The 27,305-nt window shown below is 43.6% G+C and overlaps 1 protein-coding gene across 2 annotated transcripts; it reads right to left on the bottom strand.

The window, feature by feature from the left end:
* Positions 1–10,445: 10,445 nt before the first annotated feature.
* LOC123454772 (zinc finger protein 551-like) lies at positions 10,446–26,305 on the bottom strand. Of its 2 annotated transcripts, none has more exons than XM_045134154.1 (4): positions 26,209–26,305; positions 25,615–25,653; positions 21,193–21,316; positions 10,446–14,681 (listed from the first exon to the last, which is right to left on the bottom strand). In XM_045134154.1, the coding sequence occupies exons 1-4, from the start codon at positions 26,263–26,265 to the stop codon at positions 12,544–12,546; spliced, it is 2,358 nt and encodes a 785-aa protein (XP_044990089.1). In that variant the 5' UTR covers positions 26,266–26,305; the 3' UTR covers positions 10,446–12,543. The 2 variants fall into 2 exon arrangements, with proteins under 2 accessions (XP_044990089.1, XP_044990090.1); XM_045134155.1 differs by having other exon boundaries at positions 21,193–21,277; positions 26,209–26,285.
* Positions 26,306–27,305: the final 1,000 nt, after the last annotated feature.

Below are 27,305 nucleotides of genomic sequence, written 5' to 3'. Positions count from 1 at the left end.
ACTATATGTAAACTAAACCCATTTTTTGAGTAAAAAAAGAAAGTATTTTGTTATTTCAAAAATAAAATGTCACCACTCCAGCAGCATTTAAATCCAAGTTAAGTTAAAATTCAGATATATTCTGTTTGGTATCTAGGCAATATTTAGGTACTTTAAATTGTTACATTATAATTCTTTGTTTTCCTTTTTTGTTTTTTAAGTTTTTCAAGGTAGGGCCTCACTCTAGCTCAGGCTGACCTGGAATTCACTATGTAGTCTCAGAGTGGCCTTGAACCTCACTGTGATCCTCTTACCTCTGTCTCTCAAGTGCTGGGATTAAAGGCAAGAGCCACCATACCCAGCCATTATAACTCTTTGAAAGAGTTTACATTTTCTCTTTTTCAACAACAGGTTTGCTTGGCTCAGAAATATGCGAAAATATGCATATGGTATAGGAAAATAAAAAGGCAAACATTGTAAAGCAGCCATTTAGGGTGCAGCAGTCATATAAATACCTCACCAATATCTGTATAATGCTAGAAAACTCCTGGCTGGCTTTTTTATAACGTCCTCACTGGTGAGTGAAACAAAATCTTGACTTGGCTGGATTTTCTTTTTTTTTCAAGGTAGGGTTTCACTCTGGCCCAGGCTAACCTGGAATTAACTATGTAGTCTCAGGATGGCCTCAAATTCACGGTGATCCTCCTACCTCTGCCTCCTGAGTGCTGGGATTAAGGCATGTGCCACCATGCCCAGCTTGGCTGGATTTTGAATCATATAGTCTGGTGGTTTGATTCAGGTATTCCCCCATAAACTCAGATGTTCTGAATGCTAGGTTCTTGGCTGAAGGCATTTTGGGAATTAGAGCCTCCTGGAGGCAGTGTGCTGTTGGGGGCAAGCTTATGGGTGTTATAACCAGTTTTCTATCGCCAGTGTTTCACACACTCTCCTGCTGCTGTTGTCCATGTGATGTTGGCCAGGAGGTGATGTCCACCCACTGCTCATGCCACTGTTTTCCCCTGCAATCATGGAGCTTCTGCTCAAATCTACAAGCCAAAATAAACCCTTTTTTCTTCCCACAAGCTGATCTTGGTCAGGTGTTTTCTGCCAGCAATGCAAAACTGACTGCAACACACCTAGGAAGCGCATCCATGGGGACTGATGTGAGGGTGTTTCCAGTGAGGTTTAATTGCGGAGGGAAGCAGCAGCCTGGATGCGGGGAGCACCTTCCCATGGGCTGAGATCTTGGGCCAAGCAAAGTGGTGACAGGGAGAGAGTGGACTGAGCACCAGCCTTCATCTCCTGCTCACATATTTGGCTTACAGTCTCAAGGTCCATGATAGCAGGGGAAAGGTAACAGAGCAGAGAGGCTGGACATCACCTGCATCTCAGCAGGTGGACAATAACAGCAGAAAAGGAAGCTGACAACACTGGTAAGCTAGGAGCTAATAAACCTCATGATCCGCCCTCAGGGACATACCTCCTGCAACAAGGCTCAACCTCCCGAATTGCCACCAGCTGGGGAACCAGGTGTTCGGAACACATGATTTTACGGAGGTTATCTAACGCAAACCACAAAACCCACCTACAGTGTGGTATATGTTTCTTTCTTCCATCACACGGGCATCAACATTTCTTATTATTTTTTTTGTAATTAACTTATTTATTTGACAGAGAATGAGGGAGGGAGGGAGAGGATGGGCACGCCAGGGCCTCCAGGCACTGCAAATGAACTCTAGATGCATGCGCCCCCTTGTGCATCTGGCTAACGTGGGTCCTGGAAAATTGAACCTGGGTCCTTTGGCTTTGCAAGCAAACACCTTAACCCAATAAGCCATCCCTCCAGCCCTCTTGTTATTTTCTTTTGTTTTTTCTTATTTTTTTGTTTATTTTTATTTATTTATATGAGAGCAACAGACAGGAGGAAGCAGAGAGAGAGAGAGAGAATGGGCGCACCAGGGCTTCCAGCCAATGCAAAGAACTCCAGACATGTGCACCCCTGTGCATCTGGCTAGCATGGGTACTGGGGAATCAAGCCTCAAACCCGGGTCCTTAGGCTTCACAGGCAAATGCCTAACCACTAAACCATCTCTCCAGCCCATGTTTTCTTGATGATAGCCTTTTTTTTTTTAATTTTATTTATTTATTTGAGAGCGACAGACACAGAGAGAAAGACAGATAGAGGGAGAGAGAGAGAATGGGCACGCCAGGGCTTCCAGCCTCTGCAAACAAACTCCAGACGCGTGCGCCCCCTTGTGCATCTGGCTAACGTGGGACCTGGGGAACCGAGCCTCGAACCGGGGTCCTTAGGCTTCACAGGCAAGCGCTTAACCGCTAAGCCATCTCTCCAGCCCTTGATGATAGCCTTTTTGATAGGTTAGGTCTAATATCAATGTATTTTTACTTGCATTTCTATAATTGCTAAAAATGTTTAATATTTTCCTGTATTTATTGATCTATTGTATTGCTTCTTCTGAAAACTGTTCAATTGACTTGCCCACTTATTGATGAGTTATTTATTCTACTGATGTTTAATTTTTTGGTTTGTTTTTATGTATTTATTTGAGAGTGACAGAGAAAGAGGCAGGTAGAGAAAGAGAGAGAGAATGAGCATGCCAGGGCGTCCAGCCACTGCAAACAAATTCCAGACGCATGCACCCCCTTGTGCATCTGGCTAACATGGGTCCTGGGGAAATCAAGCCTCGAACTGGGGTCCTTAGGCTTCACAGGCAAGCATTTAACCGCTAAGCCATCTCTCCAGCCCATGATGTTTAATTTTTTTATTCCTTATAGTCTCAATACCATTCCCTTTTTAGTTTACATTCTGTGGGCTTTCTCTTTACTCTGATAATTGTTTCCTTTGCAATGTAGCTTTTTTTATTTGCTACAATTTCATTTATCAATTCTTGCTATTATTTCCTGAGCCACCAGAATCTTATTCAGGAAATCATTCTCTATAGCTGTATCTTGCCATATTTGCTCCATGTTAGCATCTAGTAGCTTCATATCTTCATGTTGCTGAAGCTTAAGGTCTTAGATTCACTTTGAATAGATTTTTCTGCACTATGAGAGATAGAAATTTACCATATGGATATCCAGTTTTCCAAGCAGTATTTGTTTAAAAAGAGAGAGAGAGAGAGAGAGATGTGGGCTGGACAGCAGTTAAAGGCACTTGCATGCAAGCCAGACAACCTGCATTTGATTCCTGAGTATCTATGTAAAGCCAGTTGCATAAAGTTACACAAATGTCTGTAGTTCATTTACAGCAGCACTTGGCCCTGATGTGCCCATTCTCACCTCCCTCTCCCTCCCTCTCCCCCCACCTCTCTCTCTCTCTCTCTTTCTCTCTCCCTTTCCTTGCAAATGAAAGTAGAAATATTTTTTCTTAAAAAGATGTATTGTGGGCAGGCGAGATGGCTTACTGGTTAAGTGCTTGCCTGAGAAGCCTAAGGACCCTGGTTTGAGGATCGATTCTCCAGGACCCACGTTAGCCAGATGCACAGGGGGGCGAATGCGTCTGGAGTTCATTTGCAGTGGCTGGAGGCCCTGGAGTGCCCATTCTCTCCTTCCTCCCTCTCCCCCTCCCTCTCTCTCTCTCTCTCTCTCTCTCTCTCTCTTGCTCTCAAATAAATAAAACTTAAAAATTAAAAAAAAGATGTATTGTAGCTGGGTGTGGTGGAGCATGCCTTTAACCCCAACACTTGGGAGGCACAGGTAGGATGGTTGCTGTGAGTTTGAGGCCAGCCTGGGACTACACAGTGAGTTCCAGGACAGACTGGGCTACAGTGAAACCTTACCTTGGAAAAACCACAAAAGAAGTAGAAGGAAAAGGAAGAAGGGGAGGAGGACAAAGGAGAAGAAAAGTATTTTCTCTGATGTCACAATTGAAATTTATTTGGGTGTAGATGTTTGAGTTTATTTCTAGGTCTTCTATTAATTAATTTCCATGTCTTTTTTTGCTAATCACATGCCATTATATCATTATGACTATTCAGTGTGAAATCACATACTGTGATATCTTCACAATTACCCTCAGGGATTGCTTTGGTTACTTGGGGACTTTCGTGTCTCCATATACATTTTAGGAATTTTTTTTCAGTTCTATGAATGATGTAATAGAATTTTGATGGACATTGCCATAAATCTCTAGATTGCTTTTGGTAATGTAGCCATGTACAAAACTTTAATTCTGCCAGCCCATGAAATTGTTATGTCTTTCATTATCTTCTTCAATTTCCTCAAGTTGTCATTCCAAAGATCTTTCACCACCCTGGTTATCTTTATTCCTAAGTATTTTTGAGACATCTATGAATGGGATTAGTCCCCTGGTTTATTCCTAAGCATGTCCATTATTAATTTGTAAAAAGATACTGATTCTGTATTCTGCCATAGTACTGAAAGTGTTAGATCTATGAGTTTTCTGGAGACGTCCCTGGGTCATTTAAGTATAAGATCATATTTTCTGTAAGTAAGGTTAGTTTGACTTCTCCCATTCTTTTTCTTTAGGTTTTAATATTTTTTATTAGTTACGTAAATAGTGAGCATTCAGCCAGGATGGTATCATTGTTAGCCTTCTCCCTGTCATCCTGCCATGAGGAGGGTGGGGGTGGCCATCAGTTATGGGGGAGAGGCAATGTCTTTGTGCATAATGACCCAACTTATGGCTCTACCAATCTTTCCACCCCTTCTTCTGTGAATTTCCCTGAGCCATGTTGGTTTCATTTTAGGTCTATTTCAGTGATGAGAGGTCTTGGAAGTCTCTGTGTCTCTGGATCTCTGATTTGGTAGGAGTTGAGTGTTCTCTGTGTCTATCTCCTTCACCCTTGTGCTGATAGCAGGTTCACCAAGAAAGCAGCTCTTGCTCATGACACCACTAACTCTATGGTTTCAGCTGGTGCCCTGGTAGGGTGTGATGGGCTAATTCTCTCCTCAGGTTCTGCATCCATTCGAAAAATAGAAGCAAATTCTACAACAGAGAGTGAGGTCAGTGAAAGATACATGGATATCCATTATTAATTTAGAGAGAATTTAATAAGTGTAGGCCCTCTTGTACCCCACTATTGGTGGGAGCTTGATATTGGAGAGCAAGCTCATTTTTGGATATAGTTCTGACTTGTTTCCCCATTCCAGGTATGGGTTCTGTTCCACTGAGTGGATCCATTAGCCAAATCAAGAGCAGCTGGTAACCCACCTTGGATGGCTGTGTGCCACTATTGCACTTGTTTGTGCCACTATTGCACTTGTTTGCTGCTAAGTAGCTTATACCATGAGTTGCTTAGACAGATATTGGTCATTTTCCCCAGTCACTCATGTAACACCTTCTGGCACTAGACAAGCTGTCTGGGGATTGACTTTCTTCCAGTTTCTAGCCAAGTCACTCCATGTTCCGTCCTGACAGCATATGGTGTCTTCAGCAGAAGGGTCTTACCATTAACTGTTGGTGGGTCATCAAGTACTCTGACACAATTCTGTCTTCTTTTGGGAAACCATGTTTCTGATCAACATTCTTTCTGATCAACAGCTCATGGTGAGTGTTACCCACATGCTGGTACTGAGATTTATAGGTCAGTGCAAAGGGAGAAGGAAGAAAAATATTGGTAATATAAAAGAGAGGTAGATAAGAGAAGAATGAGGATAGTCTTTATCATACCCTCTCTAGGCCCCTGTGAATCAGGTGTTCTAAGTACCTGATGAAGGTTCAACTTTTTAGTATGTCTTTTAGGATGTAGGATTTTATGGTACCATTTCCATTTGGGTCCAGTTTTTTGGTCCCCTCCCCACACCCTCCACCACACTGCCCCTATTGTCCAGTCCTCAAGATGCTTATTAGGTATGTCAGCATCTTGGGCAGATTCAGGTTAGGAGCCACAGATGAGTGAGACCAGGTGACGATTATCTTCCTGTGATTGAGTGAGTTCAATGAGAATGATCTGTTCCAAGTTTGACCATTTTTCTTCAAATTTCATTGTGTCATATTTCCTTACTGCTGCGTAGAATTCCATCATGTAGATGTACCACATCTTAGTTATACATTTGTCTAATGATGGATATCTGGGTTGATTCTAGCTCTTAGCTATTATGAAGTGAGCAGCTATAAAGATGGTTGAGCAAATACCTCTGAGCTGAGACTTGGACCTTTTAGGGTAAATGCCCAGTAAGGAAATAACTGGGTCTGTTGTTACCTCTATAGTCATCCTCTTGAGGAATCTCTATATTGCTTTTCATGGTTATTGTACCAGCTTATATTCCCACCAACAATGAATGAGGGTTCCTATTTTTCCACCACCTTGCCAGCATTTGTTGTCATTAGATTTTTTAAATGTTTGCTATCCTTACTAGGGTAAGGTGGAAATCACATAGTTGCTTTAATTTGCATTTCCCTGATGAATAGGGATGCTGAACATTTTCTTAACTGTGTGTTTGCCATTTGTATTTCTTCCTCTGAGGACTCCCTGTGAAGTTCTCTGCCCCATTTTGTGAGGGGGTTGTTTCACTTTTTATTGTTTAGGTTTTTGAGTTTTTTGTAGATTCTAGAAAGTAGGCCTCTGTCCAAGGTATATCTGGCAAAATTTTTTCTCCCATTCTGTAGGTCATATATTGGCTCTACTTATTGTGTTTGTCTGTAAAAAAAAAAAAAAAAAAAAAAAAAAAAAAGCTTTTCAGCTTCCTGGGATCCCAATGGTTGAGTGATTGTTTAATTTCCTGAGCTAATGGGATTTTGTTCAAGAAGTCTTTTCCCACTCTTACATCATGGAAAGTCCCTCTTGGTTTTACTTCCAGTAGTAGCAGTTTCCAGTCTTATGTTGAGGTATTTGATCCACTTCGACTTGATTTTTGTGTATGAAAATGTGTGGATTTTCACTTTCTGCATATGTTTATCCAATTTGTCCAGCACCATCTGTTGAAGATGCTGTATTTTTTCCAGTCTACATTGTTATGGCCTATGCTGGTTTGAATCAGGTGTCCCTCATATACTTAGGTGTTCTGAATGCTAGGTTCCCAGCTGATGGAGATTTGGGAATTAATGCTTCCTGGAGGGAGTATATTGTTGGGGGCGGTCTTATGGGTGTTATAGCCAGTGTCCCCATGCCAGTGTTTGGCACACTCTCCTGTTGCTATGGTCCATCTTATGTTGGCCAGAGGGTGCTGTCCACACTCTGGTCATGCCATCATTTTCCCCTGCCATCATGGGGAAAAAATCGAGCCTGTAAGCCTAAATAAACCTCTTTTTCCCACAAGCTGCTCTTGGTTGGGTGAGTTCTATCAGCAATGCGAACCTAACTCCAAGAGTAAATTGGTACTGCAGAGTGGGATTGCTGCTAGACCCCTGACTGTGTGGCTTTGGCCTTTTGGAGCCAATTTTTCAAGAGGAATGTGGAAGGATTTGAAACCTTGGCCTAAGAGATACCTTGCAGTGCTGTAAGTATAGCTTGATGGACTATTCTTGTCAGTTGAAAGACCTGAAAGCAGTAAGAACTATGGACTGTGAGGTTTGGCTTTGAGGGTGAAAAAGAACTTTGCTTGTACTGGGCTAGCAGTTTGTGTGAAAAAAAACTTGTTGTTATGCCCATGTTCTGAGAAGTTGTGCAGGGTTGCTTTGCATAGAAATGAACTGGTGTGAGCAGAGGAGGAATATGGCACAGAAAGAAAAATCATTGTGTGAACTGCTGCCCATTCAGGTGTAATTGAGAGACTATGACTTTTGAGATTGGCTAGCTGACCTGAACTGGAACAAGAAGAATGTAGACTCTTTTGAAGGGGCCTGAGTGCTTAAAGAGTGTCCTATTTTCCAAAGTCTGCTTTATGTTCCCAGGATTAACAAATTGGCAACCTACTTGATATTATGGAATATAGGAAATGTAGGAGAGAAAGGGTCATTGAGTTTACAACACGGTCTTGTGTTTTGGAATTGGCCATGGGCAGTGTGAAGCAGGTTTGCTAGATGGCTGCATGGAGACCCCACTGGAGATGCTGGGATCACGAGATGGCTGCTGGCCCCAATGAAGTTTTCTAGTACATGAGTAGCCTAGCTGGAGGGGCAGATTGGAATGTCAGGGGGTGATGGCCACCCTCTGCTCATACCATCATTTTCCCCTGCCATCGTGGAGCTTCCCCTCCAGCCTGTAAGCCAAAATAAACCTCTTTTCCCAGAAACAGCTCTTGGTTGGATGATTTCTACCAGCAATGCAAACATGACTGCAACACCCTGATAGGCTGAAAGAGCCTTTGGAAGATGGACTGTGGTTTGCATGAAGACCTGAAAATGTTTTGGATATACCAAGACTATGCAAGGGCTACCATAGAGCACACTGTTGGCCTAGAATGGTAGTGTTCCCTGGCTACTCTGCCCAGCTGAAGGAGCAGAATTGGAAAATCTGGAGACTGCCAGTCACTGGACTTGAACTGCAGAAGTCTGATGTTTAATAGTTGTTGACTTTGCATTGTTCTAGTCTCTCCTTGCTATGCCTTATACTAGCTGAAAATGTTTACTCTTTGCCTTTATATGTTGGAAGTATTTAACTTGTTTGACTTTACAGAACTCACAACTAAGAGACAATCTTAAGTCTCAGAGAAGACTTGGACTTTGGAACTATCTTAAACTGGTCAAGACTGTGTGGACCTTTGAAATTGCCCTGAATACAATTTACAATGTGTGGTGGTTTTGAATCTATTGGGGGCCAGGGCTGGAATGTGGTAGTTTGAATAGATGGCCCCCAATACATTCAGTGTTTTCTGAGTTTGTAGTTTGGATCCACAGCCACTTGGCTGGAGGAGGTGGATCTTTGGTTCCATCCCTAAGGTGTAGTGGTGGGTTTGAGATTCTGATCTAAAGACATGCAAAGTGCTCAAGTTCCTCCTGGAGTTCCTAAAGTGTGTGTGTATCTTTTGGCTTCTCTCTCTCTGTGCTTGCTTGGTTCTTCTTCTGCCGTTGTAGAACTTCCCCTGGATCTGTAAGTTTCAATAAATATCCCTTCCTCCATAACTGTGCCTGGTCTAGAAGTTCATCTCAGTGAACCTGAAGCTGTCTGCTACAGCACACATGTATGTACAAGCAAAAAACAAAAATAGTAATAATAAACTTAGAAGGGTATGGTCTATATGGTGATTCCATTATACCCAACATAAAACTTGCAGTATTCACAAATATTTGTTTTGTATGGCAAAAATAGTACTCACATCAATAATGAAATTCCAGCACATTTATTCATTGTACTATATCTCATTTGTTAATAAATTCTTCAAAGGAAAGGGGGCAGAAGATATGAAGTCATTTTAAATTTTTAAAAATATTTTTAAGGACTAGAGAGATGGCCTAGTCGTTAAGGGACTTGCCTGCAAAGCCAAAGGACCAGAGTTCAATTCCCTAGGACCCAGGTAAGGCCAGACGCACAAGGTAGTACATGCATCTGAAGTTCATTTGCTGCAGTTAGAGGCCCTGGCATGCCCATATTCATCCATTCTTTTTCAGTAAGTAAATAAATAAATGTGTGTGTGTGTGTGTGTGTGTGTGTGTGTGTATGCATGTGCATATGTGCGTGTGTGTGCATGTGTTTGTTATGTTTGTGTGTGTGTATATATATATATATATGTAAATTTTTTTTTTTTTTTTTTTTGGCTTTTGGAGGTAGGGTCTCACTCTAGCCCAGGCTTACCTGGAATTCACTATGTAGTCTCAGGGTGGCCTTAAACTCACAGCAATCCTCCTACCTCTACCTCCAAAGTGCTGTGATTAAAGGTGTACCACTTTGCCCAGCAAATAAATATATTCTTAAAAATATTTTTTTTTAATTACTTGCAAGCAGAGATAGACAGAAAGAAGGGGAAAACTAGGGTCTCCAGCTGCTGCAAACAGACTCCAGATGATACACCACTTTGTACTTCTGGCTTTACATGCATACTGGGGAACTAAACTCCAATCATTAGGCTTTGCAGGTAAGTGCCTTAACTGCTGATCCGTCTCTCCAGCCCAAGACATTTTTTTTGTTTGTTTGTTTGTAATTTTTCAAGGTAGGGTCTTATCTAGTCCAGGTTTATCTGGAATTCACTATGTAGTCTCAGGCTAGCCTCAAACTCACAGCAATCCTCCTACCTTGGCCTCCTGAGTGCTAAGATTAAAGGCAAGCACCATCATACCTGGTCTTGAGGTCATCATCTTACCAAAATTGTACAGGTAGCAAAAATAAAAATAAAAAATGCTCAATATCACTAATTTGTAGGGAAATACAATGAGAACCACAGTGAAATGCCACCATACACTTACTTAGTAAGCTATTTTTAAAGATTAGCCACTATAGGAGGGTAAAGAGACTTCACACTCTGCTGGTCAGACTACTATAGGAAATAAGCATTTACGTGAGCTTCACATTTCCTAGACTGCTCTTAAAACATTCACCCGCAAGTCAGGTAACACCACCTCAGCTGCTAACACGATGTAAATAAAATGCGTAACCTTATAAAAACTGAAATAGTTACGATAGCTTTATTTGTAATAAGCAACACCTATAAATAACACAAAACAAAATCCTTCAATAAGTTAACACATAACTAGTTCAGCCATAGAACAGAATTCTACTCGGCAACAATAGAACTTTTTTAATAAGCATCATTGTTGAATCTCAAAGTAAGTACAAATTGCATGCGCACGCGCACGCATACACACACTCTGACAACAATGATTTACAATCCAGAAAATACAAACTAACTTGTACAGAAATCAAAAATTACCAAGAGGGCTGAAAATAAGTGAAATTATAGAAGGACACCAGGTCAATATACACATGACTGGTAAGTTCATTTTCATGACTGTAATGACGACTGAAAGACACTAAATTGCAGTGGTTTTGTGTTTGTTTTGTGAGCTGGGGTTGCTCAGGTGTGCCTCCAACTCCTGGGCTCAAGCGATTCTCCAGCCTCAGCTTGTGGAGTAGGTAGAACGGGTACACGCCATAGAATCACACTGTATATTTTGCTGAATGTCAGTTATACTATACTTAAAATTAAGCTTTGAAAAGTAGCTCAAAATAATACACCTAAATGTCCTACTTTCCTCAGTAAAACCAGGTTTATAACCTGAGACGTCCTCTACCATTTCTGTCCTCATGCCCTAAGAGGACAGCCTTGCTTCAGTGGTAGTGAATACCCGCAGTCAACAAGAACCAGCGCCCTGACTCACAACTGCAGCACGGGCTTTAGACTCGGCTTTCCGTTCTTGTCCTGCCTGCACAGCTTCGTCCTGTGCTGGAACAGCCCAGGAACCCACAAAACCTTTCCATTATCTTTTCTGGGGGGAAAAAAAAAAAAAAAACTGGCAGGCAACCATTATGAATATCCTTGGAATTCGCTTACCTCATGAAGTCATTGGAATTACTGGAATGAACTTTTAAAAGAGGTGCAGTCCATCTAACTTACTACCATTTTTAGTCCACTTCCTGTCTCAAATACAAATGACAATCCACAGTTCTGTGTGTCACAGCAAGTAGCTCCACTACCAAGACCTGCAGAAGAAATTACCTTTGATGAGGCCGGGAATTAAGTGATACTTTGTGGTAAACTGACTGTGAATAACATGGTTCACAGGAACACCTGGGGTTGCCACGGTTCCCCTCTTCACCAGAACCTCTGACCTTAAAAAGAAATCTTGGCACCTGACCACAAGTTGTAACACAAAGAAAGCCCTGCAATCTTACCTCTGAGGCTGCAAGAGGCAGTGAAAGCCTAGACCAACACTGCACAGAGAGCTGTTCCTGCCATCATACCATCCCTTCTGAAGTTAAGGATCTCCAAGCAAAATTGGTTTTCCCCTTCATGGTGACATCATTAGTCTATGTTACCCCACAGCATAAAGAGGACCTGCCACATTAAAAGTGCATAAACGGGGCTAGAGATGGCTTAGCACTTAACACGCTTGTCTGTGAAGCCTAAGGACCCAGGTTCGATACCCCAGTACCTACATAAGCCAGATGCACAAGGTGGTGCATACATCTGGTGTTCATTTGCAGTGGCTAGAGGTCCTAGCATGTTCATTCTCTTTCTCCCTCTCAAGTATTTTAAAAAGTGCATAAACAAAACTACCATTACAAAAAATCAGTAATAGACAGCATGATGATAAAATCAAACCTAGATATAGTCATCACAAGTGTGATTTAAGAACAAAATTGCTCCTGAACAAGGTACTTTGTAGCAAGTCAGAAAGTATAACTCACACTGGGTCTTCTGGACCAAAACCTGAGTAAGACTCATGCTCTTAAAGGAAGATACAAGGAAATGAATCAGAGGCAAAGAGTAGAGAGGTGAACTTCTCTGAGCACACTGGCATGGAACCTCGTCCAGGCAATGTGAACCTACACTGTGACTACAGAAATTGTCAGTGTCACATCAGACTATGGCTCCAGGCAACAGGAGAATCGACATTGGATCTCATTACAATTTTCCATAAGCCTGAAACTAATGAGGAACCTCCACTTTGGAAGTTCACACCAATCATCTTTAAGTTTAGAGAGGGCTACCAACTTCCACCCATGTTAACAAGTTATGAAATAGCTTATTTCCAACACTGAACACCTTCTAAGTGTGAACACTCTGGTGTCGAATGAGATTAGATTTGCGGCTAAAGGCTTTCTCACATTTACTGCATTCATAAAGAGTTTCTCCGGTATGAACCCTTTGATGCTGGCTGAGGTCACATCGATAGGCAAATACCTTCCCACATTCATTACACTTGTAAGGGCTTTCTCCTGTGTGACCTCTCTGGTGTTGAGTTAGGCTAGAGCTCTGGCAAAAGGACTTCCCACATTCACTACACTCATAAGGTCTTTCTCCAGTGTGAACTCTCTGGTGCCGAAGGAGATTGGATTTGCGGCTAAAGGATTTCTCACATTCACTGCATTCATAAGGTCTTTCTCCAGTGTGGACCCGTTGATGCTGACTGAGGTCATATTTGTGGGAAAAGAGTTTCCCACATTCATTACATTCATAAGGCCTTTCTCCAGTGTGACCTCTCTGGTGGTCAATCAGGCTAGAGCTTTGGCTAAAGGACTTCCCACATTCACTACACTCATAAGGCCTTTCTCCACTGTGACCTCTCTGGTGCTGAGTTAGGCTAGAGCTTTGGCGAAAGGACTTCCCACATTCACTACACTCATAAGGTCTTTCTCCAGTGTGAATTCGCTGGTGCTGAATAAGGCTAGCACTTTGGCTAAAGGCTTTGCTACACACACTGCACTCATAAGGCCGTTCTCCAGTATGAACTCTCTGGTGTTGAATGAGGCCAGAGCGTTGTCGAAATGATTTCCCACATTCTTCACATTCATAAGGCCTTGTGCCAGTATGAATTCTCCGGTGTTGAATGAGGTCAGACTTCCGGATAAAAGACTTGCCACATTCCCCACACCTATGAGGCCTTTCTCCAGTGTGAACTCTTTGGTGTTGAATGAGGATAAATCTACGACTGAAGGATTTCTCACATTCACTGCATTCATAAGGCTTATCACCAGTGTGAACAGTCCTGTGTCGAATGAAGTTGGAGAACTGTCTGAAGCATTTCCCACACTCACTACACTCATAAGACCTTTCTCCACTGTGAATTTGCTGGTGCTCAATGAGTTCAGATTTGAAGCTAAAGGATTTTCCACAGTTCGTGCACTGATAAGGCATTTCTCCAGTGTGAACACTCCTGTGTCGAACAAGGTTGAAGATTTGTCTAAAGGCTTTCCCACATTCACAGCACTCATAAGGCCTTTCTCCAGTGTGAACTCTGTGGTGTCTAAAGAGGCTAGAGCTTTGTCTAAATGATTTCCCACAGGTATCACATTGGTAAGGCCTTTCTCCAGTGTGGATTCTCTGGTGTTCAATGAGGTTGGATTTGTAGGTAAAGAATTTTTTACATTCCCCACATTCATAATACATTCCTCCACTCTGTTGTCTCTGGTGAGGAGTAAGTTCAGATTTGTGGGAAGAGTCTTTCCCACATTCACTACATTCACAGGGTCTTTCTCCTGTGCATAGTCTCGCGTGTGCGATGAGGTGGCACTTATTGCTAAAGGATTTCTCATGTTCACTGCCCTCATATGTCCTTAGTCTAGTGTGAATGTCCTGGTCCTGATCAACTGTGTACTTATGGGGGAAGGCCTTCTCATACTTGCTGCCCTCATGAAGTCCTTTTCCAGCACAGGCACTGTGATGCTGAACAATTGTGCACCCGGGGCTTGAAACTTTCCTGCATTCACTGTGCTTGTAAAGTTTTTCTCCACTATAAAGCACTTCCCCACACTGGCTGCTGCTACCATGAGGCTGCTCATCATTATCAATGGCCTTCTGATGAAGAAAGTCCCCTGTGCCTAGGAAGTCCTTCCCATTCTCCTCAAAGATGATGGGCTTTGTCAACACAGGGAGTTGGCAACTTGACAAAGATGAGGCCCTGTCAGCATCTTTGTCCAAGGGCTTCACTCCACTGTAAGGCTTCTGGAGTTGGCAAGGGTCCACGCTGAAATGGAAGCCTCTTGTACCCATACCATCCAAGTACAGTTTCTGCATACAGGATGTGCTTTGGAGTTCAGCCTGGTGCAAAATATCTTCCAAGGCTAGGAGAGACATTTTAGAAAGAGAAGTTGACTGGGTACATGACCTTGTCTTTGAAGTCATCTGTTCGATAGGTACGCTGTGTTCAGAAGTTAACTCCTCATTCCCATTTCCAGGGAAGGAACCTGAAATCAGAGAAAGGATAATTATTCATGAAATGAATAAGCAAAGAGCCTATCACAGAAGTATGGTTGGACACAAGAGGACACAAATGCAAGAAATGAGAAGCAATGAAAGGGGGCTGCAGAAATGGCTCAGTGATTAAAGGTGTTTGCTTGTAAAGCATGACGGCCTGGTTAGACACCTCAGTACTCAGGTAAAGCCAGATGCACAAAGTGACACATGAATCTGGAGTTCATTTGCAGTGGCAAGAGGCTCTTGTGTGCCCATTCATATTCATTCTTTCTCTCTCCCTCTCTCTCATTCTCTTCACTTCCTATGCAAATAATAAAATATTTCTTAATATTTTATTTATTTATTTATTTGAGAGAGAGAAAAGGACAAAGAGGCAGATAGAGAAAGATAGAGGAAATCAAAGGAATCAAAGATGACACAGGAAACCAATTTAATGAAATAAGGAGATCAATACAAAACATGAATAAGGAAATAGAAATCATAAAGAAAAAACAGTCAGAAATACTAGTAATGAAGAACACAGTCAGTCAAATAAAAAAAAAAAAAAAAACACTCTATAGAAAATCTCACCAGTAGAATGGATGAAGGAGAGGACAGAATATCTAAACTAGAAGACCAGGTGGCAGACCTAATACAGTCCAACAAAAAGAAAGACAAACTAATAGGAAAGTATGAATGGGAATTTCAAGATATTCGGGACACTATGAAAAGACCTAACAGAAGAATTCAGGGTAGAGTAGAAGGAGAAGAATTTCAATCCAAAAGCATAGTAGGCATTTTCAACAAAACCATAGAAAAAAACTTCCCCCAAACTGGGAAAGAGTTGCCAGTGCAGATGCAAAAAGCCTTTAGGACACCAAACAGACAAAGCCTTGAAAGAACCTCTCCTCACCATATTATAATTAAACTAGCAACCATACAAACCAAAGAAAATATATTGAAAGCAGTTAGAGAGAAAAATCAAGTTACCTACAAAGGCAAACCCATCAGTATCACAGCAGATTGCTCCACACAAACCTTAAAAGCCAGAAGGGCTTGGAATGATGTATTCCAAGTTCTGAAAGATAACAACTGCCAACCAAGGTTACTTTATCCTGCAAAGCTATCCATTCAAATAAATGGAGAAATAAAGGCATTCCACAACAAAAGCAAGCTAAAGGAATATTTGAAGACAAAACCAGCTTTACTGAAAATATTTGAAAGAATCCTCCATGCTGAAGAGAAAGAAAAACACACATATAAGGAACATGGAAAAAACAAAAAAAAAAACTCTACTCAAATACTAGTTAATACAAGAGAGCAAAGGTAAAACCAAAGAACTACAAATCAAGAAAAAAGGCACCAAAAAATAAAATACACACCTTTCAATAATAACTCTTAGTATCAATGGCCTCACTGACCCAACAAAAAGACACAGGTTTGCAGACTGGGTTAAAAAGCAGGACTCGTCAATTTGTAGTCTCCAACAAATTCACCTTCCTACAAAGGATGGACACTAACTCAGGGGGAAAGGTTGGAAAACGGTGTTTCAAGCAAATGGACCCAGTAAACAAGCAGAAGTCACTATCCTAATATCTGACAAGGTAGACTTCAGTCAAACATTAGCTAGGAAAGATAAGGAAGGTCACTTTATATTGATTAAGAGCACACTTCAACAGGAGAACATTACAATCCCAAACATATATGCACATAACATGGGGGCTCCCAACGTCATCACACAAACACTATTAGAACTAAGGTCACAGATAACACCAAACACAGTGGTAGTGGGTGACTTCAACACCCCACTCTCATCCATTGACAGGTTATCCTGAGAAAAAATAAACAGAGAAGCATCTGGGTTAAATAAGGCCATAGACGAAATGGGTTTCACAGATATATACAGGACATTTCATCTAAATGCTGCAGAATGCACATTCTTTTCAGCAGCACTTGGAACATTTTCTAAAATAGACCATATATTAGGACACAAAGCAAATCTTAACAAAGACAGGAAAACTGAAATAATTCCTTGTACTCTGTCTGATCACAATGGGCTCAAAAAAGTTGTAGAGCATACACAAAATCATGGAAACTAAACAATACACTACTAAATGATGAATGGGTCAATGAAGAAATCAAGAAGGAAACCAAAAAATTCAAAGAATCAAATGATAATGAGAACACAACATACCAAAACCTTTGGGACACAATGAAAGCAGTCCTAACAAGGAAACTTATAGCTTTAAATGCCTATATTAAGAAATTAGAAAGGTCACAAAAAAACAACTTATGCTTCACCTTAAGGCCTTGGAAAAAGAAGAACAAGGCAAACCAAAAATCAGTAGACAGGAAGAAATAATAAAGATTACGACAGAAATTAATGAAATCGAAACAAAACAAAACAAAACAAAAAATCCAAAGAACGAATGAAACAAAGAGTTGGGTCTTTGAAAGAATAAACAAGGTTGATAAACTCTTAGCAAATCTGACCAAAAGAAAGAAAGAGGGGCTGGAGAGATGGCTTTGCGGTTAAGGCATTTGCCAAATTGCATGGAGAAAAAAAAAAGAGTACCTTTAAACCTAACCAAGGAAATAAAGGATCTCCACAATGAAAAGTTTAAAACATTCAAGGGAGAAATTGAAGAAGACAGTAGGAAATGGAAAGACATCCCTTGTTCTTGGTGGAAGAATCAATGTTGTGAAAATGGCAACTTACCAAAAGCAATCTACACATTTAATGCAATCCCCATCAAAATTCCAATGGCATTCTTAATGAAAATAGGAAGAAAAAAAAAATCCAAAAATTCATTTGTAAGCACAAAAAGCCTTGAATACCCAAAACAATTTTAAACTATATTACAGAGCTGTAGTAACAAAAACAACATAATACTAGCACAAAAACAGACATGTAGACCAATGGAACAGAATAGAGGACCCAGATGTAAGTCTGGGTAACTATAGCCACCTGATAATCCCCAAAATACTGATTGGATAAAAGACAGCCTCTTCAGCCAATAGTGCTGGGAAACCTGGATATGTATTTGTATAAGGATGAAAATGCATCCTTATCTCTCTCTCCATGCACAAGAATTAAGTCCAAATGGATCAAATGCCTTAATATCAGATCTGAAACTCTGAAACTGATAGAGGAAAAAGTAGGGAAAACCCTTCAATATATTAGTCTTGACAAAGACTTTCTGAATATACCCTAGTTTCTCGAAATAAAACCACAGATTGACTGCTGGGACTTCATGAAATTACAAAGCTTTTGTCCAGCAAAGGACACTGTGAGTAGAGCAAAGAGGCAACCTACAGAATGGGAAAAAAATCTTTGCCAGCTATACATATGACATAGGTTTAATATCTAGGATATACAAAGAAGTCAAAAAACTAAACAATAAGAAATTAAACAACCCAATTAAAAAAATGGGCAATGGAACTAAATAAGAGTTCTCAGAAGAAGAAATACAGATGGCATATAAGCATCTAAAAAAATGTTCTACATCCATAGCCATCAGGGAAATGCAGATTAAAACTATTTTGAGATTTCTATCTCACTCCTGTTATATTGGCTACCATCATGAAAATAAATGACCATAAATGCTGGCGAAGATGCAGAAAAAGAGGAACCCTTCTACAGTGTTGGTGGGAATGCAATCTGGTCCAGCCATTGTGGAAATCAGTGTGAAGGTTCATGAGAGCTAAAACAGATTTACCGTATGACCCAGCTATACCAGTCCTAGGCATATATCCTAAGGACTCATCTCACTAGCTTAGAGATACTTGCTCAACCATGTTTACTGCTGCTCAATTCACAATAGCTGGGAAATGGAACCAGCCTACATGTCTCTCAATTGATGAGTGGATAATGAAGATGTGGCACATTTACACAATGGAGTTTTATTCAGCAGTAAAGAAAAATGAAATTTGCAGGAAAATGGATGAATCTGGAAAGGATTATACTTAGTGAGGGAATCCAGGCTCAGAAAGCCAAATGTCACATGTTCTCTCTCATATATGGATCCTTGCTACAAATGACTATATTTCTATGAATAGGAATAAAACTCAGTAGCAGAGGCCAGTAAGCTAGAAAGGAAGAAAGGGAGGGGGAACTTAATAGGATGGTATTGTATATATGTAAGAAGAAGAACATATTAATGGGGATGAAAAGGCCTAAGTGAGGTCAGGGGAAGAGACTGAGTAAAGGAAAGGTGGAGGGAGGGCTAATCAAAATCTAAGAGGATATAAATAAGTCATACAGAAACCTACTTTCTTGGGCAATGGAACACTCAGAAGTCATAGAGTCTTACTAGAAAATTTTCAGTGCCAGGGATAGGATACCTTACAGTAAGTTGTTGGCTAGGGAGGTCACTGATATCCCCAAAACATTGCAGGCCATTGCCAACACTCCTGGTGTCCCACCAGGAACAGACGGTAAAACCCTATTGCTGAAGACTCCACATACTTGGGCTACAAGGTCATTGAGAAATCCTGCTGGAGCTGAGCTGAAAAACTCCTCCATGTAGACCAGCTGACAGAAAACTGTATAAACCACAGTGGACACTGCAAGCCTTAAATTTGGCCAGCCAGGCCAAATGAGCCAACGGGTTCAATAGTGGCAGGTCTGTTATGGGTGAAATGAACCAGTCTCTAGTTGGACTGCGGGCCCACTCCATGGGAGGGAATATAGCCCTGATATTGAAAACCTACAACAGGGGTAGTTATGAGCCCTAGAGGTGTAATGTGTGCTGGTATCTAGCTAAATGTCTATATTATGCTCACCAAACTGCCCAGTGAGCACTTATCTTAATGTTCATATCCATATATTAATGCTACTCTCACTTTTGCTTAGAGAACCTTCTCTTTTCAGATGGCAGTGACCTTGGAATGACTCAGAAGGCACCATGGTGCTGAGAAGAAGTGACAGAGGAGTGCTCAGCACTGAAATATCTCAATCACACCTTCCAAGGCTCAGGGCCCATTGTGGAAGAAGTGGCAGAAAGAATGTAAGAGCCAAAGGAAAGTTAGGACTCCTTACAACGTGGTCTCCCAGACACAAACAGGCCTGGATATCCATGACCTCACAGTGCCTGACACTACCTACACAAGGCCATCATAATAGGAGGAAAAGATCATGACATCAAAATAAGAGAGACTGATTGAGAGGGGGAGGGGATATGATAGAGTGGAGTTTCACAGGGAAAAGTGGGGGGAGGGGAGTATTACCATGGGTTATTGTCTACAATTATGGAAGTTGTCAATAAAAATAAATAAATAAACTATTTAAAAAAAAAAAAAGAATGTAGTCCAGCAAGCTGTCCAGAGGCCACAGAGGTCAGGGTGGCCACAAGCCAGAAGTCACAGATTAAATCACAAGCTCACAAGATAACAAGCATGGGCTTTAAGTAAAGGTAGAAATGAAGTGTGGTATTTGCACAAAAATACTGTCATACACCCTGCTGGCTCCTCATATGGTGTGAACACAACCCTGATGCTATCTCCTTGCCTTGTGCCTTTCCACAGGCCAGGTCTCCTATGAGACAACCTTGGCACGTCCACCCAGAGAGGCAACCAGGGACCCCTGCAGCCCTTTATATACAACATGGGACATGAAAGACACACATCTTTTAAGAAGAGGGTAAGAGGGTGACGGTGGTGGTTTCAGTCAGATGTCTACCATAAACTCATGTGCTGTGAGTCTGTGCTCAGTCCTCAGCTGGTGACGACTTGGAGAGTGGAGCTTTGCTGGGGGAGGTGTGTTACTGGGGGCTGGCTTAGGGCTATAATGGCCAGCTCCCCGCTTGCCTGAGCTCAGCTCACTCTCCTGCTGCTATTTTCTACCTGCTGTGGAACGTCCATCCTCTGCTCATGCCACGCTTCCCCTGCCGTCATGACACTCCCCTCAAGACTGTAAGCCAATAAAACACTTCCTTCCCATCAGCTGCTTTTGGTCTGATACTTACATGGGTCCTGAAGAATTGAACCTTTGCAGGCAAGTGCCTAAGTGCATTAGACACAGCTAACCTGGAATTCATGTTTTATGTTCTGGGATTACAGGTGTAAGGCACCATCCCAGGCTTCCACGAGTGGTTCTGGGTGGGTACGGCTGAACAAATATCCTGAGGAAGGAGGCTGACATAGCAGGCCTTGCTATATCGTCCCAGCCAATGAGAAGGTGACTAAAACAGTGTGGTATATTAGCTCACAAGAACTTAGCAAAGGTATACAGAAAATGTAACAAAAAAAGTAAAAAACAAAAAGAAGCAGGTCTTGCCAGAATAGCCCAGCAGCCATGGTTCACCCAAAAGTGACCATAAAAATGCTGCAATTCCTTGTACGAAAAGATGTCAACAAATGACAACTGCAGGAAGGAGTCAGTTAATGGGGTACAGAACATAACATATCTCAACAGTCACTACAAGAAGAAGGCAATCTAGAGGAGACCCAATGGCCTGTCAGCAAGACTACTGATACTGCATTCACTCTGTGACATTGGGGGGGGGGGGGTGAGGACCTTACCCAGGGATGCCACAAGTGCAAAGTTCTCCAGCATTACGTTGTAGTACATGAGCTTCTGAGCCTCATCCAGGAGCTCCCACTCTTCCTGGGAGAAGAAAATGGCCACATCCACAAAGGTCACATCCTGTCACAATGGAAACAGTTCAGTCTATGATCAGCTTCTTTATTAGGTCCCCAAGTTCACCCTACTGACCCAATACCCATCCCCTGCTTACTGTATTTGCCAACTCATCTCCCAGAGGAACTACCCAGCCCAATGCCACTAATACTGTGTCCTTCCACAGCAACAAAGACAAAAACTTCTAGGCCTGGCATGAAGGCCACAGCCCCTATAGTCAATGTGGTAGAGAGGAAGTGACCAGAGAGAGGGAGGTTGACTTGAATCAGGTCTTGTCAGACAATATCCCTGAGAGACCCCAGATCCTCCACACCCAAGCAATATGATTCATATCTTTCCTGGAGCAATTAGCACACACCCCGTCTATACACAGCACTCTGAATCCCACCTTTCCCACATGACTATATTCCCACAGTCACCACCTGAAAGGTCACACAGCCCTGCATGATGGGAAGAGTTCACTTTATGATCTGCTTCCAAGGGCTCCAAGATCATGCACATCTCCCACTCAGCCCTACCTCGCCCAATTACCCACATGTTTGAGGATGCCCTGGCCTGGCTTTCACTCACTCCCCGTCTCTTCATCACTGTGTCCATGTGCAGCACCGACAGGTAGGAAGGCAGGTAAGTACCATCCAATCTCTGGACCTGACATGTTAGGGGGTGGCAATTCTATTTCCAGAAAATTATCCCACACGTCTCCAGATTTTCCTCCCACATACAACCAATTTTCTGGATCCAAACTTCACTCCTACTTCCTCAAAGCAAGGCCCCCAGGCCATCAGTTCACACTCTCACCATGTGATTGTGGCACTCTGTTCCACACATCTTTCCAGCTTCACTTGCATATGATCACACACATTGTGAGCAAGCTCCTTGACCTACCAAGTGGTTACTTCAGCATGTAAGCTCTAGAAAGTGCTTGGAAAATTCAAACAGCATCCGTATACCCCACTACAAAAGTCTCCAGTCCTACTATGTCAGCCTCCTACCTCATGATGTTCGTTCAGCCTTACCCACCAAGAACCGCTCATGAAAGCCAGGGATGGTGCCTTACACCTGTAATCCCACACATAAAACACTGAGGCAGGAGGACTTCCAAGAAGTCCAGGCTAGCCTTGACTAAAAGTAAGACTCTAGGGCTGGAGGGATGGCTTAGCAATTAAGGCACTTGCCTGCAAAGCCAAGGGACCCAGGTGTGATTCCCCAGGACCCATGTAAGCCAGATGCACAAGGTGGCGCTTGTGTCTGGAGTTTGTTTGCAGCAGCCGGAGGCCCTGGCATACCCATTCTATCGCTTTCTCTCTTTTTCAAATAAATAAAATAAAAATAAAAAAGAGAAAGACTCTATTCTTGAAAAAGGATAATAACCACAGAGGGAACAAAAGAAAACACCCAGGGATCTGAACTTCATGGGCCTCTTCTGCTTCTGGCCTTTGGGTGCATCCCAGCCAAAGCCGCCTCCTTGCCAACTAATTTTCACCTGAAGTCCAGCCCAGAAGCCCTCCGACCCAGGACCAGCAAGGCAATGATCTCCTAAAATAATCTGTCAGTCCAATTAAAACATCCCAGGTTGCATCAGGATTACAACAGAATCCTGGTGAGTCTACAAAGAAATGAAAAGCTGCAGGCCTGGCCCCACTGCGTCTTAATTACTCCCAGCCCCCACACCTACGCCATGTCCTCTGATCCCTGAGATGTCCTGGCCATACACCAGATCACTCCCTTTCTGACCCACAGCATGACCACTTCTCCTACACAAAGGGACTCAAATGGAAGAGCCAGTCCTCAGCTCGGACCTCCCTGCACCACTGCGATCATCATCATGCTTCCCATGTACTAAACACAGGCCAAGCTCCATTCTATAAACACACAGAGTCCACTACCCTTCCGAAAAACCTCCACCTGAAACTCTTCTTCACATCCCAGAGGATCCCAGCTTCCTCTAGCTGTTCTCTGAGAGTTCCCATATTCTAACAGGCCAAGAAATAAGACTTGTGGTAACATGTTCTACCATGGAAACCTCTCCTGCTGTGGACCTCACCAGCTAGGCTGGTGGAACTTCCAGCCCTCTAGTAGCTAAAAGAAATAAAACCTTTTGAACTGGGCATGATAACACACGCCTGAAATCCAGCCCTCATGATCCTGAGGCAGGAGGCAAACTGTTATGAATCTGAGTCCAAGCTAGGCTATAAAGAGTACCAGGTCAGCCAGGACTATACAGCAAGACCTCGTCTGGGGTAGGTAGAATGGGGGGATATTCAGTCATCCAGTACTCATACATCTTCACCTGAAAAAAAATCAATTCAGATAGGCCTACTTTAAAACCCGATCCAAAATCAAACCACTTCTCCCAACTCCATAGATACCACAACTACCACCTCATTCATCTAGACTATTCCACGCTGCTACCTGCACAGCAGAGCCCAGGCAATCTTCTGGGGGGGGGGGGACAGCACAGGTTAAGTAAACATACTAGACACCTTGGCTAATTTAAAAATGAGGGAACCAAGGGGGTGCTGTCTCAGAGGACAGAAGCTTGGAGTCTTAGCCCACTATGCTTTTATTCTTGAGCTTATGAAAGCTCATTGATTATTTACTGTTACTTAGCATAAAAAATATCATAAGAGGCCTTTCTCAAGAGACTACTTGTTATTTTTGACAAAGAGGATGTTTACAGCCAAAGCAGTCGGTTGGCCAGTGGGGCTTCTGCATCTCCAAGGCAAGCTCCTCATCAGCCTGGGAGAAAGAGGCAGGCGCTGCATCCATGTACGTTTAGTGGTTGTGCCATAGTGGACATTCTCGACTTGAGGTGCTTTGCACAGTCAAGCTGCTCTCAGCAAAGTGTCATATAAGGCGGTGGTCTCTGAGTCCCTGACAATTCCAGAAGCCTCCTTCCTCTCTGTTCTACTACTCCCACTGAGGGAGAAATCCCCCACTTCTGGGAAGTATATGGTAAATTAATTCAGAAGCTGTACAGTTGGCTTGGAGACAAAGAAACTAAACAGCTGACTGGGGATGGCCTGGGGCTCGGCTCTACGAGTTTATCCTGCATTGTTGCTGACAAGGCTCAGTAGCAGCTGCCTGCTTGCTACCCCCCCCCCACCACAAGGTAGGGTTTCACACTAGTCCAGACTGACCTCGAAATCACTATGTAGCCTCAGGGTGGCTTCGAAGTCACAGTGATCCTCCTACCTCTGCCTCCTGAGTACCCGAGGGCCAGGGTTAAAGGCACATGTGCCACCACACCCAGCAACTGCCTGCTTTTGGTGCTTCCCTGTGGTCAGCTTGCCAGCTTACCTTGTCCTTCCCCAATTCAAGAGCCTGAATCAAACGATCTCCTGGCTACTACTAAACTTTCAATAGACAATCAGCCTGGGATACCTTTAATTATACATAGAAACAGCCTCAACATACTTAAACCCCTGAATCCAGCCCTCACTTTCCCATTTTCAGGAGCTCCCACCTATGTTAACATATACTTTCTTGAGCTGGAGAGATGGCTTAGCGGTTAAGGTGCTTGCCTGCAAAGCCTAAGGACCCCAGTTCAGTTCCCCAGGACCCATGTAAGCCAGATGCACAAGGTGGCACATGCTTCTGGAGTTCTTTTGCAGTGACTAGAGGCCATGGCTCACCCATTCTCTCTCTCAAATAAATAAATAAATAAATAATTTTAAAATGTATAGTTTCTTAGTTGTCTGATGCTTCTGCCTGTACTGTATCTCTGAATCCTGTTTAATACAACCTATTAAACATCCCTCTACTGGCCTCGTGGGTGTCTTGCAGCCCAGAATGGTAATGCTTTGCCACCCTCTAAGCAAGGGTCCAGTCAGGTGCGGCTCACAGAAAGCAGAGCTGCGCTCCCTCTCCCATACCACCCCTCCCCCACCTCAGTCTGTTTCCCATTCTACAGTTACAGAGAGCCAATGGGAGAATCCATCAGATCAAATCTCACAACGTAATCTCCACATAGGCAGCATGCATTCAACTTTTCTGGGAGATATTTCAGGCCTGACTACTGCACCCCCCTCCCAATGCTCCCTGTTTCATTCAGAAAGGAGACTTTCCTATTTCTGAACTAAACTGGCGTCCTCTCCAGGTTTCTGCATGTGCCGATAACTGTACCTGCAACACCTCGCCAACAGCTGCTCACAGTTTCACATACACCTCAACATACACACGGAGCCCCGCGCTTTGCATTTGTTCAAGAGGTCGAGGCCTAAGCCTACTAAGGTTGCAAGAGAGCAGATCAAGGGCATTACTAGCCTAGAGACGGTACTGGATGGATTGAGGATAACACGTACCAGAACAGGCTCGGTGACTGATTCTGAGGTCATGGGAATCTGGAATTTTTAAAAAAGGGGGGGGGGGCGAGGGAGGAGACCGTGAGAATCAGGCAACATTGAAACATTGACAAATTTTACAGGCTCAGGTCACTCGGTGACCCGGTCCATCCCTTGGGCCCTTTAGGCGTCCTGAGATGACCGCAGCATTGTACCATCGTGGGCGTCCCTCAGTCCACGGTATTGACATTCACCAGCTATGGACAGGGACTCAACCCACCGGTGCCCACCATCCATCCCTCTTCCTCTCCGTTCGTCCCCGGAGCCCCTCTGGAAACGCGCGTGGAAGTCGATCTCAGGACGCCCCCGGGCCCACGCTCCCAGACCTCAGCGGCTCCCGGTGTCGCGAGCAGGAGGGTCCCATTCCTGCGGTGCCGCCGGCCTCAGCAGCCTCAGGCCCGGGGCACCGGGACGCGCCGCCCCTCGGGACCTGCGCCCGTCACCCGCCCGCAGCCCGCACGCCCCGGGCAGCCCGGCCCGGCCCGCCGCCCGAGCCCCGCAGGGCCGCACCCACCCGCAGAGCCCGGAGCCCCCTCCCGGCTCGGGCCGCCTCACCTGGGCCCGAAGCCCCTGCGCAGCCACCGCCTCGGCACTGCGCGGAGACCGGGGCATGGCGGTCAATGCCAGGAGCCCCGGCCCGCCTCCGCCGGTCCTGCGGGGAAGCCGCTCGGCCTGCCCACCTCGGCCAACCCGATCTTCGGCCCCGCTCCTGAGCAAACCAGGGAAAAGCCGGGATGACCGCCACCTGGGCGACGCCAAGCTGAACACACCCACACGTAAAGGAAATGCCTCCTGTGCTGAGTTTTCATTGGCTCGCGCCGCGCTGTCTCCCGCACTGCATCCTGGGTAATGTAGTTCTACAGTGCCCGCAGGGCCTCCCCACAGTAGCCGTGGGTCCTCTCACCTCAAAGAACCTGCTCAAGATAATCCCTCGCAGGCATGGCAAACGAAAATCCTTCCCAGGGGATTCCAGGTCCTATCAAGTTGTCGAGCAAAAAATAAAAAAACCATCATGCCTGTCAGGCTCAATTTCTTCCAGTGTCGTGAGTGGAGTTGTGTGTGGGGGTGGGGGAAGGGTTGCTGGAAGGTATGTGGGACCAGGGCATGGAGATAGTGGCCGTTGCACTCAGGTTCACGTTGCTTGCAGAAATCAACTGACAAAAGCAACTCTTGGAGAAAAAAAAAAGGGGAGGGGGGTTATTCTGGCTTACAGATTCCAGGGGAAGTTCAATAATGACAGGGGAAAACGATGGTATGAGCAGAGGGTGGACATCACCCCCTGGCCAACATCAGGTGGACAATAGCAGCAGGAGAGTTTTCCAAACACTGGCAGGGGAAACTGGCTATAATACCCATAAGCCCAGCCCCAACAATACACTGCCTCCAGGAGGCGTCAATTCCCAGATCTCCATCAGCTGGGAACCTAGCATTCAGAACACCTATATTTATGGGGGATACTTGAATCAAACCACCACATTCCGCCCGTGGCCCCCATAAACTGATAACCATCCATGATGTAAGATGCAATGCATTCAGTCCAGCTTTAAAAGTCCCCATAGTTTTTAATCAATACAAATGATGTTCAAACATCCCCATAATCCAAGGTCTTTTAACTGAACCATAATACAGATAAGAAGAAGAAGAATAACCAA

This window comes from Jaculus jaculus, chromosome 14 (genome assembly GCF_020740685.1).
Source record: "Jaculus jaculus isolate mJacJac1 chromosome 14, mJacJac1.mat.Y.cur, whole genome shotgun sequence".
NCBI lineage: Eukaryota > Metazoa > Chordata > Mammalia > Rodentia > Dipodidae > Jaculus > Jaculus jaculus.
Note: the sequence above shows the minus strand (reverse complement) of the source record. Positions and strands in the feature narration are given on the sequence as shown.